This window comes from Balaenoptera borealis (assembly GCF_965194805.1).
Source record: "Balaenoptera borealis genome assembly, chromosome: 13".
NCBI classification, from domain to species: Eukaryota; Metazoa; Chordata; class Mammalia; order Artiodactyla; family Balaenopteridae; genus Balaenoptera; species Balaenoptera borealis.
Window position 1 is genome coordinate 52,778,016 of NC_138870.1, and position 17,993 is coordinate 52,796,008.

General features: G+C 42.1%; 1 protein-coding gene and 1 long non-coding RNA gene across 2 annotated transcripts in view; one reads left to right on the top strand and one right to left on the bottom strand.

Moving 5' to 3' along the window:
* Positions 1 to 17,993, bottom strand: part of LOC309609612 — a 526,119-nt gene that overhangs the window by 339,303 nt on the left and 168,823 nt on the right. The window lies entirely within an intron of this gene.
* LOC309609400 (selenoprotein H-like) lies at positions 8,256 to 8,933 on the top strand. The gene has a single exon (XM_082350824.1). It carries the CDS (start codon positions 8,363 to 8,365, stop codon positions 8,729 to 8,731), a length of 369 nt encoding a protein of 122 aa, XP_082206950.1. The 5' UTR covers positions 8,256 to 8,362; the 3' UTR covers positions 8,732 to 8,933.

The following is a 17,993-nucleotide window of genomic DNA, read 5'->3' on the forward strand; positions in this document are numbered from 1 at the left end:
AAAGTTGATTATGTAGTTTCTTAAATTAAATTGACTGTGAAGAATCACCCTTCCCCCCTTTTCCCTGAGAACAACTGTTAATATTCTGTTAAATCACTATGGAGCAGACACTCTTAGGAAAGCCACTTTGGGGGATTCTGGATGCAGCATTTGTTATACAATGTTCTTACCACTGAAGATTCCAAGAAGTGTGTTCTCCTCTTGATCGTTTTCCAGCCGAAGGGACCGTGAATTTGAAAAGATGGAAACCAGGATGATACCTTGCTGAGGTAGCCTTGTCATCTACACAAAGGGGGCTGCTCTGTGCTCTTATTCCTCAGTGTGTGACAATCAAAGGCTTCAAAATAGCCTTCCTGATGGGGGATTATTTTGTCTGTCTCCAATATTCAGCTATGAGCTTCACATTTATTCAAAAGAACTACGGGAGAGCTAATTTCATAGGGCTCACAGAGTAATAATAAGGATGAAAGATTGGAAGCTATGTCTTTGAAGAAAGGTTAAATGAGTTGAAGTAATTTTATTTAAAGAAAGAAAGAAAATATAAAAATACTAAGGAAGGACAGATCTAATGAAATACAATGCAGCATGCTACGTGAAGTAGGTCTGTGTGTAGGCTGTGTGGTTTTTCATCACCATGTGCCTATAAGCCCAGAGGCTGGTCCTGTCTAATGCTTCCCTTCAAGTCCAGCATTATCTCTGATTCCAGAACTTATGCCAGCGGTCATTCCCTGACTCTATAAAAATATCAAAGCTAAACTCTCACCTTTTTAAGACTATCATTAAATAAACGCTTACTGTGTATCAGGCAATGTGCTGAGTGCATTTCATGTATCATTATTCATTCATTCAGTAAATATTTTTCAAGTGCCTCCTGTGTGCCAAGCAGGCCTGCCCTTGGTGTTTGGAATACATCAGTAAATAACACAGACAGAAAATCTTGCCTTGTAGATCTTAAACACTAGTGGGCAGAGACAAATAATAAGCATAATCAATAAGTAAGTCATAGAGTATGTAGGAAGGTGGTAAATGTTATGAAAAATATAGAGCAGGGAAAGGGAGGAGAGTATCTGTGTACTGGAAGGGAGGTGGGCTATAATCTTAAATGGGTGGGTCAGGATGGACTTTACTGAGAAGGTGATATGTGAGGAAAGATTTGAAGCCCATGAGCTAGTTAACCATGTGGATACCCGGACAAAGAACATGTTGACCAGAAGGAACACTCAGCTCAGAGGCTCTAAGTCAAGAATGTGTTTGTTGGGTTTAAGAAACAGTAAAGAGGTCAGAGTGGCTGGACTTGAGGGTTGATCCTATAGGGCCTTTGGACTATGATAAGGACTTTGACTTGGAATGAAATAGGGAGCAACTGGAGGATTTGAGCCTCTTATGTTTAAATGGATCACTCTGGAAAGGGGAACAAGAGTGGAATCAGGGTAATGAGTTAGAAGGTAGTTGTTCCTATATAATAATGCAGGCAAGCAAAGACTGGGGCTCAGACCAAATAGTAACGATGGAGTCGGTGAGAAATGATCAGATACTAGATATTTGTTCTGAACACAGAGCAACAGGATTATCTGGAAGGGCTGTGTTGGAAAGAGGGAAGTCAAGGATGACTCTAAGACTTATTCACCTCAATTAATCTTTACAGGCAGGTAGGTTATATTATCATCTCTATCTTACAGATGTGGAAATCGAAGCTGAGAGAGATATTAACTTTAGGTTATTTAGTTAGTAAGTAGCAGAGCTGGGATTGGAACTCAGTGTTTTCTGAGTCCAAAGGCTGGGCTTCTTAACCATAATACTGTACTAGAGGCATTGAGCTATTACTGTGAACTCTGATCTTAGATCTCCAAGAAACTGATCCCAGGTGTATTTTCTGGTTACTCAGTACCTACCTTGAACACCAGTTTCCATGCCTTAAACCCTAGTTCATCAGTGACTGTATTCCTGTCCCCCAGCATCTTCTTTTCTTAGAGTCTCCCACTTCTGAAGCCTATTACTTGACTTTCTTAATCTCCCTGACCACCAGAGCATCCATAATTGGCTTGACTTGCTCCATGATTTTGGACTTAATTTGGACTTCTGCCAAAAGGTTTCCCCATTGGCAAACCTTCACATTCTAGAGCTATTTTCTAATCTAGTTGTCCTCTTAGACCCCACTTTAGACTAATTGTCTACTGACCACTTAAAAAAGTGAAAACCATATGATTTTCCATGAAGAGGAGGGGAGTGTATGATAGGGGGAGCTGTGCTGACGGTGACATTCTTTTTTTTTTTAATTTTTTTTTATAGAATGAGCTCGTGGATTATTACATAAGCGTATGGGAGTCCACGGATTTTTTATTTATTTATTTATTTATTTATTTATTTATTTATGGCTGTGTTGGGTCTTCGTTTCTGTGCGACGGCTTTCTCTCGTTGCGGCAAGCGGGGGCCACTCTTCATCGCGGTGCGCGGGCCTCTCACTATCGCGGCCTCTCTTGTTGCGGAGCACAGGCTTCAGACGCGCAAGCTCAGTAGTTGTGGCGCACGGGCCCAGTTGCTCCGCGGCATGTGGGATCCTCCCAGACCAGGGCTCGAACCCGTGTCCCCTGCATTGGCAGGCAGATTCTCAACCACTGCGCCACCAGGGAAGCCCGACAGTGACATTCTTGAGATCACTGCACCTTCCCAGTTCGTGGTGGGAGAGAAAGGTGTGGCAATAGCAACCAGCTTGGAGGCCTCCAGGCCTCCAGGCAGGACGAATTCTGATCTGCTGGCTACTGATACCTGGCTTCCAGGAAATCTTCCCCTTGTTTTACCCATCAAATTAGAAGAAGGCTATTCAGGCCACAGTCTGACCCTCTCCACCCTTCACCACCACAGTCTACAATCACCTCCAAAATCTGCTTGTCCCCAGAAGGCTTGATGTGAATGAGGTTTTTTATGCATCTAAAAAGGAAGCTCAGTTTTAGGTTAAGGGTCTTTATGATGTAGGGCAGAGGCATTGTGTGGAGACAGAAACAAGAGGCACAGAGGGCAGGAGAGAGATCTGTGTACCACTGGTCTTGAAATAAAGGGGTTCAAGGCAATTTCACCTAGGTCTCAGAGGCAGGAAGTTTTCTATTATTTCTGTCATACCAGAAATGAATTTAATCTTCTTCCATTTATATTATTCCAATTATATTAATTTCATTTTCTCTGCCTGAAAATACTCCAGTTCCAACATTTCTACATATCAAAATCTTGCTCAACTCAAATCCCATCCTTCTGGAAACCTTGATTATTCTAGCATCAGGTGAACTTTCTCTCATCTGTTGCCTATATGCCGCATTTTTATTTTTTATTATTATTTTTTAAATAAATTTATTTATTTTTGGCTGTGTTGGGTCTTTGTTGCTGTGCACAGGCTTTCTCTAGTTGCAGCGAGTGGGGGCTACTCTTCGTTGTGGTGCACAGGCTTCTCATTGCGGTGGCTTCTCTTGTTGTGGAGCACGGGCACTAGGCGTGCGGGCTTCAGTAGTTGTGGTGCACAGGCTTAGTAGTTGTGGCTCGTGGACTCTAGAGTGCAGGCTCAGTAGTTGTGGTGCACGGGCTTAGTTGCTCCGCGGCATGTGGGATCTTCCTGGACCAGGGCTTGAACCCATGTCCCATGCATTGGCAGGTGGATTCTTAACCACTGCGCCACCAGAGAAGTCCCCCCATTTTTAAAAGTTAGATTTTTAAGCTTCCAGAAAACAGAGATTTCTTGAATTTTTAAAATAACAAACTTATACTAGTCTTCCATAGGAAGTCGTCTTCTTCCCTTGGCTTGCTATACTCTAAAGTAAGTTTGACTCACTCTCCTTAATGGTCACTCATAATTAGTCTATGTGTTTTCATATATTCATGTTTATGACAAGTTTGTATCAAATTTAAGCCCCTTGAAATAAAAAGTAAAATCGAAATGAGATATCACTATATTTCTATCAAAATTAAGACAACTGACCATATCGAGTATTGATGAAGATATGGAGGAACTGGAATTCTTCTATACTGCTCCTGGGAATGCAAAATGATACAACCACTTTGAAAAACAGATGGCAGTTTCTTTAAAGGTTAAGCATACATTTTCTGTTACAGCCATTCCACCCTTAGTACTTTCTCAAGATAAATGAGAATATATGTCCATGTAAAGACTTGTACCCAGATCTTCATAGCAACCTTATGCACAATAGTCCATAAGTGAATTCAACCCAAATGTCACCAATGGTGAATAAATAAACAAATTATGGTATATCCAGATAATGGACTTACTACTCAGCAATAAAAAATGAACTATTGATACATGCGACCACAAGAATGGATCTCAAAATAATTATGCTGATGAAATAAGCCAGGCATAAAAGAATACATTTTGTATAATTCCATTTGTATAAAATTTCAGGAAATGCAAACTCACCTATAGTGACAGAAAACAGAGCAATGGTTGCCACAGAACCAGGGGGAGTATAGAGGAATTACAAAGGGGCAGGAGGAAGAACTCTTGGTGGAAAAGCATTTGTTCATTGTCTTGATTTTGGGGATGGTTTCAGAGGTGTACATCTGTGTGAAAATTTATCAGATTGTACATTGTAGACACGTGTAATTTACTGTATGACTATTATACCTCAGAAAGTTGATTAAAAGAATTTTAAGCCCCTTGAAGGCTGAAATCGTGACCTTTCTTTAACAGTTCTCTGAAATGCCTGGTAAAAGGCCATATACCATCTGAGGACCACGTAAGTGTTTACTGCTTTCCCTAGGACCGTGAAATTTAGATATTTTCCTGACATTGAGAATAGTTCAATGGATTAACTAAAATTTATTAAACTTCTCTATTGAATCAACAAAATATGAGAGGTGCTTTTGATGAGTTTATGATTAGGATGATTTTAACATATCCAGGCACACAGTTTCTTCCTATTTAAAAACAAAACAAAATTCAGTAAATTCTACAAAAAGTAAAGCAATTTAGTAAAAAAATGTAGTCAGACTAGTTTTGCATCATACAAGCTAAACATTTGACTGACTTTTGTTTTCCCACTAATTGTAACATTTTGTGATATTCAGGAAGAATTTTCACCTCTGTTTCTTGTTGATAACAACCAAAGCATTTACCATTTATTAAGCACAGATAATACCTCATACACCAGGTACTTTATAGCAGGGGGCCCCAACCCCCGGGGTGTTAGGGACCGGGCCGCACAGCAGGAGGTGAGCGGTGGGTGAGCGAGCGAAGCTTCATCTGCAGCTCCCCATTCCTCGCATTTACTGCCTGAACGACCGTCCCTCCACCGCCCCCCCCAACCCCCGCCCGCCGCCGTCCGTGGTAAAATTGTCTTCCACGAAACCGGTTCCTGGTGCCATAAAGGTTGGGGACCGCTCTTTTATAAAGTTACCTTATTTAATTCTATGGCAACAATGTAACAATGTGGGAAATAATTAGCTTAGTAGGCATTCCTCTTAAATAAATGAGAAGCTAAGACTCAGAGACATTACTGATTCAACCAGGTTCATACAACCAGTAAGTAGGGGAAGCAAGATTTAAATACAATTTTGACTTTAAAGCACAGTTTTGACTTCAAAGCACAGTTTTCTATCTTTGTAGCCCACGGTCTCTAGGATTGTCCTTGCAGGAGTGCCATGGACTTAATAATATTGCTAACTATTGTTAAACTAAAATGCAAATTCTCTACGTTTTGGAATAGACATGGAACAAAGAAGATTAAAAATAGTACTCTGCTTATTCATAATTAAGTTAGAAGCTACTAAAATTCACACACACACACACAAACCTACAATTAGAACCCTTTAGCATTTAAATGACACCTGTCTTTCAAAGTATTTTAATTCTTCTTATCTCTCTTTAATATACATTTTACATCCAGGTTACTAAATAAAGTATGTCATATTGCTGATGCTTTTCCTGGTCCTTACCTAAGGTTCCAGTAGTTTCAGACACTCTCAGTGTGACCTGGAAATTTCTCTAGAGGCAAATATATAGCGTCTGGCCTAATTACATGGAATGTTCTTCTTTTGTGGGGTTTCTCAGATATTTGCATTCGTTGACTTCTACACAGTCTTTTTCTTTTACGTTGTGTTCCCCACTGTAACTTTCAGTTTTCATAACCATATGAAAAACAAAACAAAAAAACCACAGTTACTTAAGGCAGCAGCAGTACCAATAGCTGCCCAGAGCTCCTAATTATAGTTTCCCTTGTCATTGCAGCAGATCTTAAAGAATGAAAGAAAGGGAAGAACAAAATGAGGTGGGAGCTAGCAGTCCTAGCCCTAAAATGTAAATGTTTTGACATATTTGTTTCAGATCTTTTAAATTAAAAACTCATTTATAATACAGTTGTAACTACACTTGTACCCATATTGATACAATCCCCCACTTCCCTTCCCAGAGGTAACAGCTGTCTTAGGCTGATGATTCCTCTTTCCACCCATGTTTTCACCTATTCCCTTCACCCACATGTTTTCATCAATACGTGGTACTGATTTGGATGTTTTCAGTTTTTACCATAGCAGAAGGCTTTTTTTCCCCACTCAGTATTGTTTTAAAGATTTCTCTACACATATTCATGTGGCTGTATTTCATTAATTTTACCTACTAAATAACTTCCTGTTGCACGATGCCTTAGATTTTCAATCCATCTTCTGTTCATAGGCAGTAAGGTGAATTTCAATATTTTGCTATTATAAAGAAAGCTCAGTTAACTCCCCTGTACACATTCCCTTATGCAGCTGTGTTAGATTTCCTCCAGTTTACAGAAAAGAATCTACCTACAGATGGAAATTATGGACTGTAGAATGTGTGTGTATTTGTTTGTATATTTAAAAATTTTTCTAGTTTCATTGAGATATAATTGACACAGAACATTGTATAAGTTTAAGGCATGCGCTTGTATATGACAAGATGATTACCACTGTGCTGTACAAGGTAATCAAGAGGACGTGACTGCCGTTTGACCCATGAGCTGGATCCAGGCATCGAAGGCTTGTCACCCCCTCCCCTGTCCTTGGAGGGCATGTTCTGCCCACCGTGCCCACAGTAGGAGCCATTTTCAAGGACACAGCCTTGAGAAGGTAAGGTGTTGTTGAGACCACCTGAACTGAATATGTAAATAAACCCCACTAAGGCCTCTATATAAACTTTTCAGGTTCTGGTGGGTGCAGAGAATCTGCTTGTCTTGCAGCCGCCCAAGACAAGCCTCATGTATCAGTTCCCTTGCTTGTTAAACCTGCCGTCTACCAATCTAGAGTGGTCTGCCTCTTCCTCCCCATCTCTCCTTGCCCTCCTTGTATGGGGGTCAGTTTCAGATTTGACCCATGGAACCCCTGAGGTTTGGAACCAACATACCATACTGTTAGCTAACACCTCCATCACATCACATAATTACCCTTTTTTTGGGGCGGGGGGGCGGCTAAGAACATTTCAGATCTACTTTCTTTCTTTTCCTTTTTTTTGGTCCGCTGTGCAACACATGTGATTTTAGCTCACTGACCAGGGATCAAACCCAGGCCCCCCTGCGGTGGAAGCACCGAGTCTTAACCACTGGACCTCCAGGGAAGCCCCCAAGATCTAGTTTCTTAACAAGTTTCAGATGACTGGATAAAGAAGCAGTATACATATATGATGGAATATTATTCAGCCGTGAGAAGGAAGGAAATTCTGCCATTGTGACATGTCTGGGCCTTGAGGGCATCCTGCTACGTGAAATTAGACAAAGATAGACAAATGCTGCACTGTCACTGAGCAAAGTGCTCGCCACCTGACGCCCGTAGAAGCTAATACTAGGGCACGGGCTTTTGAGAAAAGAAAAGCTTTATTGTGAGGTCCGCTGGCAAGGAGACAGGAGGCAGGGCTCAAATCTGTCTCCCCAACAGCGAGGCGAGGTGGATAGATTAAGGGTTAGGGTTTTGGGGTAGTGAAGACAAGGGAAAAAACCGGCTGGCTGTGGAGTTTGAGGGAGTGATGGGTTCTTATGCGCAGATGCAAACAGGACTTTATACTTCTTGGGTCGCAGGTGCAAGTTTGGGGGAGTTAACATGAAACATGCAATGGAAATTCGGGCTGTGACGTCAGAAGGTCATCCATCGGACAAGCAAGTCTACTCTGCGCAGACTCCAATCAGCTATATCGGCTCCAACCGGTTTCAGCCAGTTCTGAAGTGTTATAAGCGGAGGTGATTCTACCAACCTGCTTCCTTTTCTGCTGTCCTGTAAGGTAAGCTCAAGAATTTGTTAGCGGAGTGGGTTGTGGTTTGGATCTCGGAGCTTGGCTGGCCTCCTCGGTGGCCGCACCTCCACCCTATTCCCGCCCCAGGTCGGCTGGGTTCCCAGCCGGGCTCCAGGCGCCATGGCTTCCCGCGGGAGGAAGCGGAAGGCCGAGGCGGCGCTGGCCGCAGCGGCCGAGAAGCGGGAGAAGCCGGCTAGCAGCCAGAAGGGAGTGGAGGAGGCGAGCGTCGTTATCGAGCATTGCATGAGCTGACGCGTCTACGGGCGCAACGCCGCGGCCCTGAGCCAGGCGCTGCGCCTGGAGGCCCCGGAGCTTCCAGTGAAGGTGAACCCTACCAAGCCCCGGAGGGGCAGCTTCGAGGTGACACTGCTGCGACCCGACGGCAGCAGTGCGGAGCTCTGGACTGGGATTAAGAAGGGGCCCCCACGCAAACTCAAGTTCCCTGAGCCTCAAGAGGTGGTGAACGAGCTGAAGAAGTACCTTTCGTAGGGAGGTTTGGGCAGAAGTCCTCACGCTGAGCCTCTGTCCCTGGTGATGTTGGAGCATTTATGACGGGACATGGCCAAACTTCAGTCATGTGCCTGAAGCTGTGGTTTCTTCTCCTCCAGAAACGGTGGTTCAGTTGTGAGGCAATCCTCTAGTAAGGCACTGAAAAGTTCTTGGATTGGTTTAATAAAAATTAAAGTATTTGGGTTTGATATAAAAAAAAAAAAAAAAAAAGAATTTGTTAGCAATGGGTTCTTTACCGCTACGGGGCACGGTTTCGGTATGCTATTACTTATATGTGGAATCTGTAAAAGCCGAATTCGTGGAAACAGAGGGTAGAATGGTGGTTATGGGGGGAGGGGCTTGGGGGGGAGGAAATGGGGAGATGTTGGTCAAAAAGTACAAACTTCCAGATAGAAGATGAATAAGTTCTCGGGATCTAACACACAACATTGTGATTAGAGTTAACAACAATTGTGTACTTGAAAGTTAAGTGAGTAGCTCTTAAATGCCCCTCCTTTCTTCTCCTGCTGGAGGGGCACGCCTTCTCCAGAGGACTCCCCTGTGTTGCTCTGGATACCTTGATAACCTTCTGGAAACGCCTGCTGTAACCAGTGACAGAGGGTTTGCCAACTTTAAGTGGAAAAAGCTTGCCTTCTGGGCTGAGGGCTTCCAGATGCTCCTTGTTACCACTTGTCGTATTAAGTATTTATTCATTTTAAAACCTTTGTTTCTTATTACTTAGAAGCCCTTTCCTTATAGTTATTTTTAGCCCTCCCTGCCTAGTGTCCCACGGCACCTGAGGTTTTAACCTGTCCACTTGGGACAAGATGCTACCTTTTGAGGATTAAAAAAAATGTCAACTGCTTCATGTCTCTCAGGTGAATTAGAACTTGAAACATCCAGAACTGCGTCCTGTTCAGTCATTCGCAGGTAATTGTCTTGTTTGGCTTTCCCGACCCCTGGGGTTCCCAGGGCATGCCAGTGTAATGCCAGGGAGAGGACACAGAATGGAAGAAACCTGGCAGAGGTGGGGGATGTCTGTTTCGGGGTAATTAATGTTGCAGTCAGTTCAGGTTTCTGATGTGGTTTCTGGTCTGAAAGTGTAATTTGGAAAATGTCTGACACGAGAGTACTGGACTTCTAAAATTATACCTAATGTAGACGAAGAAACACCATCAAACCTGTCAGAGGGGGATTTGACTTCCTAATGTAGGCACAACCTTAGATAAACAAAACTCATTGCAGTACCTTTAGTACTGTACTCAACTCACTTTAGAGTCCCCCAGTTCCATTATATTTAATTATTTATTGAAACCTATCTGTGTACTTGACTCTGAACAGCCATAAATGAAGACCTAGGCCTTCCCCAGGGGCCTCCCAAGCTAAATTCTGTTGGTTAATATCCTGGTATTATTGGACAATGGATTGGCCTATAGTTCTAAAAAATTCTCTGAAGTTTACATTAATTATGAAAACCTTAAAAAGTGATTCTTTTATATTAGCTCTAAGCCAAAGTTAGGACCATTTGTTTCTTAAGTACCTAAATGGTTGATGTTAAAGCTCTTAGGTTATATTTCAGAGTGTTATTATATGGACAAATTTTTGCCTTATTGATTAATGATCAGATTAATGGTGAAATGAAAGTTGCTTGCTTTCACCAAGGACAAGCCCCATTAGTGGCTCTGTCTCTACTTTCAATGTTTGCAGTAAACTGGGCCACAAAGGAAGTTTCGAACCCTGTCTCACATCTATAAAGTAGATCATTCAAGACTCAAATTTTCCTCACTTTGGCTTAGCATCTCATCACCTGCAAGCCACAGCATAGTCCTCTGGGGCTTTGCAACTTCAGCATCACCTGAGAACTCGTGCAAGCCAGCCCAGACCTGCTGAATCAGAATCTGTATTTTTAACAAGATCCCTAGGTGGTTTGAATGTACTTTCAAGTCTGAGAGACATTGCGTCCAGTCCTTCAGCAACCTGGTAGAGCTGTAAGAGGTTAGAGGCCCAGAGGAATCAAGAAGTCTACCCAGTTACTAACAGGCAAGTAGCCAGTGGTAGATATATAGTCCATGCATTGCTGACATCTGTTTTAGTTGTTGGCCCAGCAGGTCATTCCCCTCTGTTTCTGTACGAGTCTCAGCGCTGCCTCGTTCGAGGAGGTACCATCTGTCCCACCAGTCAAAGGAGACTTCCTCACACCTCTCCACCCTGCCCCCATTCACAGGGGATGTGACGTAAGGTGGGTCAGTCAGCTTCTGTTGCTAGAGCTTGCAATCTTTAGTTGAGACAAAAAGGGATGCCAGCTGCTTGAGACTGAATTGTGTCATGGCAGCCCTGCAGAGAGAGACCCAGGAATTCCCTCCTGCCGCCGCCCCAGGAGATGAACTGTTTCCTGTGATGATGGATATTCAACACTGCCTTCTGTTCCACTCCTTAGAAATAATCAGTGTAAAGTCTTTCTTTATAAAAAAAAGACATACTCTTCTCAGAATTTCCAGGCCTAAACCCGTGTATGTATCTTCTATACAAATTGGTTCGTCCCATAGATAATCTTCTGTATTTGTTCGTTCACTTAGTGTAGGCTGTAATTCCTTGTTGGGAGCCTTTGGGGCCAGTTGAGTTTAGGAGTTCAGAATCTTTTGGATTTTAGAGTAGTGATACGGTGCATATACCAAATATCACGTAACAGCTGGTGTAGTCTGAGGCAGCACCCCATAATTAAACACATTCCATTGTTTTCTGCTGGGAAGTGTGACTATTCGATCCATACCACGTGAGGCCAGTTAAGACTTGACATATTTTCATGTCAAGGCAGGTAAATACTTACTGTCAGGTGAGTTTAGGACTGGTCGGGTTTTGACGCCAGTTAAGTTTCAAAAAAAACTTACAGTTTCTAGAGTGTTTTGGATTTTGGAATTGTGTATAAGAAATTGTAACACAGGTAATGTATTTTGGAGATACGATTCCTAACTAGTACTTATGGACTTTACCTCAAACTTTTTCACGTCTGCAGAAGTATTCCACTGGATGAATGCGACATAATTTATTTAACCAGTTTTCTATTGATGGATGTTCGGGATTTTCTAATTTCTGCTCTTACATAGAATGTTGCAGTGATTATCCTTGTGTGTTTGTTTGCATGTATATGTACAAGTATGAAGCAATAATCTAAGTGTGTGAACAGCCAATTTAAGGGAAAATGTTGCCCATTTTCTAGCTGCAACAGATTTCTCCTGTTGTTGAAAGACCTTTACGTTGAAAATTCTAAATCTGTTGGTGGACAATATCCTGGAAAAATGGAAAGAGCTCAGCCTTGGGAGTCAGGACTCCCAAGTTTCAGATCAAGCCTCACCAGTTAACATGGGTAGTGTCAGTTTTTGTGTGTGTGTGTGTGTGTAGTAGTTTCTCGGTCTATAAAACAGAGAACTGTAATATATGACTTCAAGCAAGATTGAGTTGCTCTGTGCAGGCACTGTTCAGAGTGCCTGAGAAGTAGCAGAAATCCAAAACAGAGAGGCCCTGCTATCATGGAGCGTACATTTTAATGAGAAAAACCAACAATAAACATTATGACAAAGTATTTAGTATGTTAGTGATAAGTAGTAAGGAAAAAAATTAATAAAGCAGCAAGAGGTGATAGGACATGTCAGGAAGGGAGACTGAAACTTTAGACAGCATAGCCAGGGAAAGCTTCACAGAAAATATCTGCACAAAGCAGTCAAAGCAGAGGAAGCAGCAAATGCAAAGATGCTAAAGTGGGATTATGCCTGGAATGTTCAGAAGTTCAAGACGGCCAGTGCAGTTGAAGAGGGCTTAGCAAGACGGGGATCAGAGAAGTAGGTGAGTGCAGAGAGGCACCAGAGGGCCGGATGTATGTGCTTTAAAGGCTTCAGTGAGGACTTGCACTGTGTGTGAGAGAGGAAGCCCTTGGAGGATTGTGCACACATGAGGAATGTGACCTGGCTGGTGCTTTAAAAGGGCCTCTCTGTGTGAAGACTATACTGAAAGGGGGCAAGGACAGAAATATGGGAGGCTGTTGATAGGGAGGCTCTAGGTAGGAGGCTATTGAACTAATCTAGGCAGTAACAGTAAGAGTGGTAAGACATGGTTGAATTCTGGGTATAATTTGAAGCTAAATTAACAAGAGTTATTGATGGATTCGATTTGGGATGTAAAAAAGAATTTAATGATGACTCTGTGGTTCGTTGAGCAACTGGAAGAATGGAGGGCCATCAAAAGAGATGGGTAGCAGATGCTGGAAGACCAGGTGCAGGGGAAATCAAGAGCTCAGGTTTGGATGAATCGAGTTTGAGATGTCTATTAGGCATCCTCGTGAAGATATCGAGTAGGCAGTTGGATAGAGATGAGTCTGGAGTTTAAGGGAACAGGTTTCGGTTGGAGATAAAAATTTGGCAGTCATCAGTGCATAGATGGATTTAAAGCCTTGGGTTGGGATCGTGTAGGGAGTGCATGCAGGTAAAATGAGAGGTCTTAGGACTGAACCTGAAGGAATTCCAACATTGAAAGGTCAGAGTAAGCAGCAAAAGAGATTCAGAAGGAACAAAGAGGGAGGAGAAAAACCAGGAGAGTGTTGTGTCCTGGAAGCCAAGTGATGGCAGTATTTCCAGGACAGTGACCTACTATTCTAAACACTGCTGCCAGGTCAAGTTAGGAGAGGAATTTGGCATCAGATGGTCCTTATTAACCTGACAAGAACAATTTCAGTGGAGTGGAGGGGATGAAAGGCTGGCTGCAGCTGGGTTCAAGAGAGGCAGGGGGAGAGAATGGGAGACAGTGAGTGTTGGCAGCTGTTTCAGGTAGTTTCTGTGGGTGTGTGTGATGAAGAAAGAGAAAAGCAGTGGAACTTGGAGGGAGCAGAGGGGGTCAAGATAAGTTTTAATTTTTTTAGATGGAAGGATTAATGGCATGCGTAAGTGCTAATGGGAACGTTCCGTAGAGAGGGGAAAAATGGATGCTGCAGGAGAGAGAGGGGAGGATTGTTGTTACAGAGCAAATGAAAGGGGATAGGGTCTAGTGCTCAGACTGGGGCCTGGCCTCATCTGAGCTCATCCAGAGTAATGGGAGAAACCACGGTAGATGGGAGATGTGGTGGGGACTTGTGGAAGTTCTGGGTTTTTTGTTTTTGTTTTGTTTTCTGGTGACAACATTGAAGTTCTCTCTTAGAAAATTTCGGTTATACAATACAGTGTTATCAACTCTAGTCACCAGGTTTTGCATTTGATTCTCAGACCTTATTCATCATATAGCTGAAAGTTTGAACTCTTTTACCAACCTCTCCCTATTTTCTCCACCCTCCAGCCCCTGGCAACGCCTTTTTAAAAAAATTTTTATTTATTTATTTATTTATTTATTTATGGCTGTGTTGGGTCTTTGTTTCTGTGCGAGGGCTTTCTCTAGTTGCGGCAAGTGGGGGCCACTCTTCATCGCGGTGCACGGGCCTCTCACTATCGTGGCCTCTCTTGTTGCGGAGCACAGGCTCCAGACGCGCAGGCTCAGTAATTGTGGCTCACGGGCCCAGTTGCTCCGCGGCATGTGGGATCTTCCCAGACCAGGGCTCGAACCCGTGTCCCCTGCATTGGCAGGCGGATTCTCAACCACTGTGCCACCAGGGAAGCCCCTGGCAACGACTTTTTACTCTCTGTTTCTATGAGTTTGACTTTTTATTTAGATTACACATATTAGTGATGCCATATAGTATTTATGTTTCTCTGTCTTACTTCACTCGGCATAACGCCTTCAAGGGCCACCCGTGTTGTCACAAGGGCAGGATTCCCTTCTTTCTCATGGCTGAATACTATTCCATTGTGTATATATTTATATATACCACTTCTTCTGAAGTTCTGTTTTTATGATTCAAAAATGGGCAGTTAGGTCATTAGTGAGAATGAAGCAGGACTTGGGTGGGCACATGTGAGGCAGGGGACTGCTTTTTATTGTTATGGTCCCTATGTTACTGCTTATGAATTGAAACAATATACACATATTAATTTGGTAAAACATAAATATTTTTAAAAAGGAAGAGAGGAGAATGTCTGGTTTACTTCTGTGGGGAAATGCTTGAGGGAATGGAGGGACAGAGCAACCACAGAGGGAAGGAAAGACCAGGGGCACAGTCGTGGTTCTAGAAGATGCCAACATTGGAATGAGCCATCGGTGTAAGAAAGATTTTTGGAGGCTCTTAAAACATGAAGAAATATGAAAAGTATAAAACAACATTACTGCATTTCAGCAGGACACCTATTGGGAAGGATTCCATTTTTTATAGTTCCAAATATATTTCAGTGGTCAAGCAATGTTAACCATGGACATTTCTGTCTCTCAAATAAATATTTATTCAGCTCTATGGATGGAGGTGTTGGGGAGGATATACCTGTGAAGGGGAGCTCTTAGCATTCTTCTGTAATTTGAAGGCTGTGACTGAAGCATCTTTCTTTCTCTCTCTGTCGCTCCCTCCCTCTCTCTCCCCCACCTCTTTCTTTCTGTCTCTCTCCCCTTCATACTGTTGCAAGACTTGGGCTTTGGTACATCACATTCTTAGTGACGATCTTCATTTTCCCAGGATCTCCTCCCTTGTTCCTTCTTCTTCTTTAAATCATACTTATTATTCAAAATTCAGATCAAATTCAAATATCTTGATGAAACTTCTTTCACCAATCCAGTCCTCAGTTATTTTCTCCTCTTTTCCTTTAGTTCTCTCTACACCTGGAGAGACAAAAGACCCAGGTCTGCTGTTGGGGATAATGAAAGAGTGTTAAGGTATGCAGAACTGGGGAGAATTTGATATGGAAAACTCCCTACTGAGAGACTAAAAGTTAAAAATGAACTTTTGATAGAGCAGCTTAGAAGGAAAAAGAAAGTTTTCAACATGGCAGAGTTGGACTAACAATCAGGAAATTCAGATTTTAGTCCTGACTTTGCCACTGGCTGTATGGCTTTGATAAAGTTATGTAATAGCTTTGTCTTCAGAATTAATGGGTTGGACTAGATGACTGGACTAAATTGCAAGCAATCAGCTGTGCTTTCAAGGTAGGGAGAGTGTTGGTTGGGGCAGACTTTGCCTTGGTGAGGAGTATGGGATTATGGGTTGACTCTGGACTTCATGTTGCTCAAATACTGTCTGTTGTCAGAACCATTCACCTTCATTGTGAGCAACCATCACTCACTGGGCCTCTTATTCAGCCCCATACAACAGCGCACTTACTAGCTCTTGCTGGTCATGATCTTGTTAATCTACTTATCTTGGTCTGCTCCTCCTTTATATTTATTATGATCTGCATCCTGTCAGCTTTACATCTACTTTTCTTTCTTATTTTTTTTAATCTCTAACTCTCTCTTTAGACTTAACGCTCAGTATTCCTGGCTGTGAGTCTGTTTCCACCTTGATGATAATTTGGATATTCCATCTGACTAAGGATCTGATTCTATCCTGAGTGTACTTCTATTTTTGCTCTAGTGAACCTGACTCCCATGAGACCTACCCTTTTTCTGAGACTCAGAGCCAAGAAAAATCACTCCAATTTTCTAGGTCCAAGTAATGACTCTGGTGTTGGTGTTATCTTGATAACCAGATTGTAGTTCCCTATATACGAGGATCAGTGCTTTTTTCCTGCTGATTCCCTCAACAACCTTATATAATGTTGTGCTCTTATTAGAAGCTTACTATTTGCTAATTCATACATTCCTATCTCTCAGATCCTCACCTAGCTTACTTTTTAAAAAAATAAATTTATTTATTTATTTATGTTTTATTTTTGGCTGCATTGGGTCTTTGCTGCTGCACGCGGGCTTTCTCTAGTTGCGGCGAGTGGGGGCTATTCTTTGTTGCAGTGCGCGGGCTTCTCATTGCGGTGGCTTCTCTTGTTGCGGAGCTCGGGCTCTAGGTGTGCGGGCTTCAGTAGTTGCGGCACGTGGGCTCAGTAGTTGTGGCTCACGGGCTCTAGAGCGCAGGTTCAGTAGTTGTGGCACATGAGCTTAGTTGCTCCGCAGCATGTGGGATCTTCCCTGAGCAGAGCTCGAACCCGTGTCCCCTGCATTGGCAGGCAGATTCTTAACCATTGTGCCACCAGGCAAGTCCCTCACCTAGCTTACTTTTGATTGGAGGATCTTAAATAAAAACAAAAGGGGGAAGAGTAGACATTGCTGAAGGAAAGAAAAGTCAAGAGGTGACTTGTTTCTTCCTCTTTTATTTTCTTCCTCCTGTTTTAATTTTCTCCTCTTTCTACTTTTAATATAGAAATAGAAGTTGTACATTATGAGTACCAATATATTTGTTTGAATTCAAGGAAAAATATCTTTTCTGGATAATCACTTTGTTTTTTTCTTTCAGGGTACTACATTTTTATCATTTTATTTATATCTTATTTATTAATTTTCTGTATTAATTTTATTCATTAATTTCCTATTAAATAATTTCACAACAGGTCCCAGTGCCTGCCTGATGAAAGCAAGGATCAATGATCCTGTCAGAACTGAAACTCATATAAACTAGCTTAGGTTAGAATAGAAACAAACAAAAAAGAGGAATTTATTGAATATCTGAAGGTACCCCTAGTAACTGTAGAGTAATAATTACAGAGATAAGTTGTAAGGCGCTGGAACCAGGATCTAGAAAATTCAAATCCAATGTTATTCACTCTATCTTTCCTAGAATGTTTGATCTCTTGGCTCTGCTTCTTTTGGCACATTTACTTTATTTTTCCTCAATCTTATTGTAGATTATTTTACTATGCTGTGGCCTGCACCTGTTGGTCCCAGCCTCCGCTTATCCTGACTTATCTCTAACATTCACCAGAAACCAAATAAAGTCCAGTTTCTATATTCCCAGTCTAAATTCCAAGAAGAGATTCTGATTGGCCCAGCTTTGGTCTGATACAAATTCCTTGTCCAATTAGCAGTGGTGAAGGAGGGGCTAAGCCATGTCCTGCAAACATGGCTACAAATATGGGCTACACCCCAGAAGGTCCCAAAAATGTTGGCACAGAATACGATACTTGTTATATTAGTTACATACTTGTCATATTTAAAATGTCAGGCTCACAATAAAGTTTATACAAAATAGGCCTTTCCAGCCTCCTTGATTTCTTTCTTTGTTACTGTAATCACTAAAGCTAAAGATAAGATGTAGCTGATGTCTAAACATAGAAACAAAATAACTGAAGTGCTGTTCAGAGATTTAGCCTGAAGGGCAATCACTTTTTAACTTAATGAGTATTTTAGATCTTGATTTAAGCTATCTTTCTTT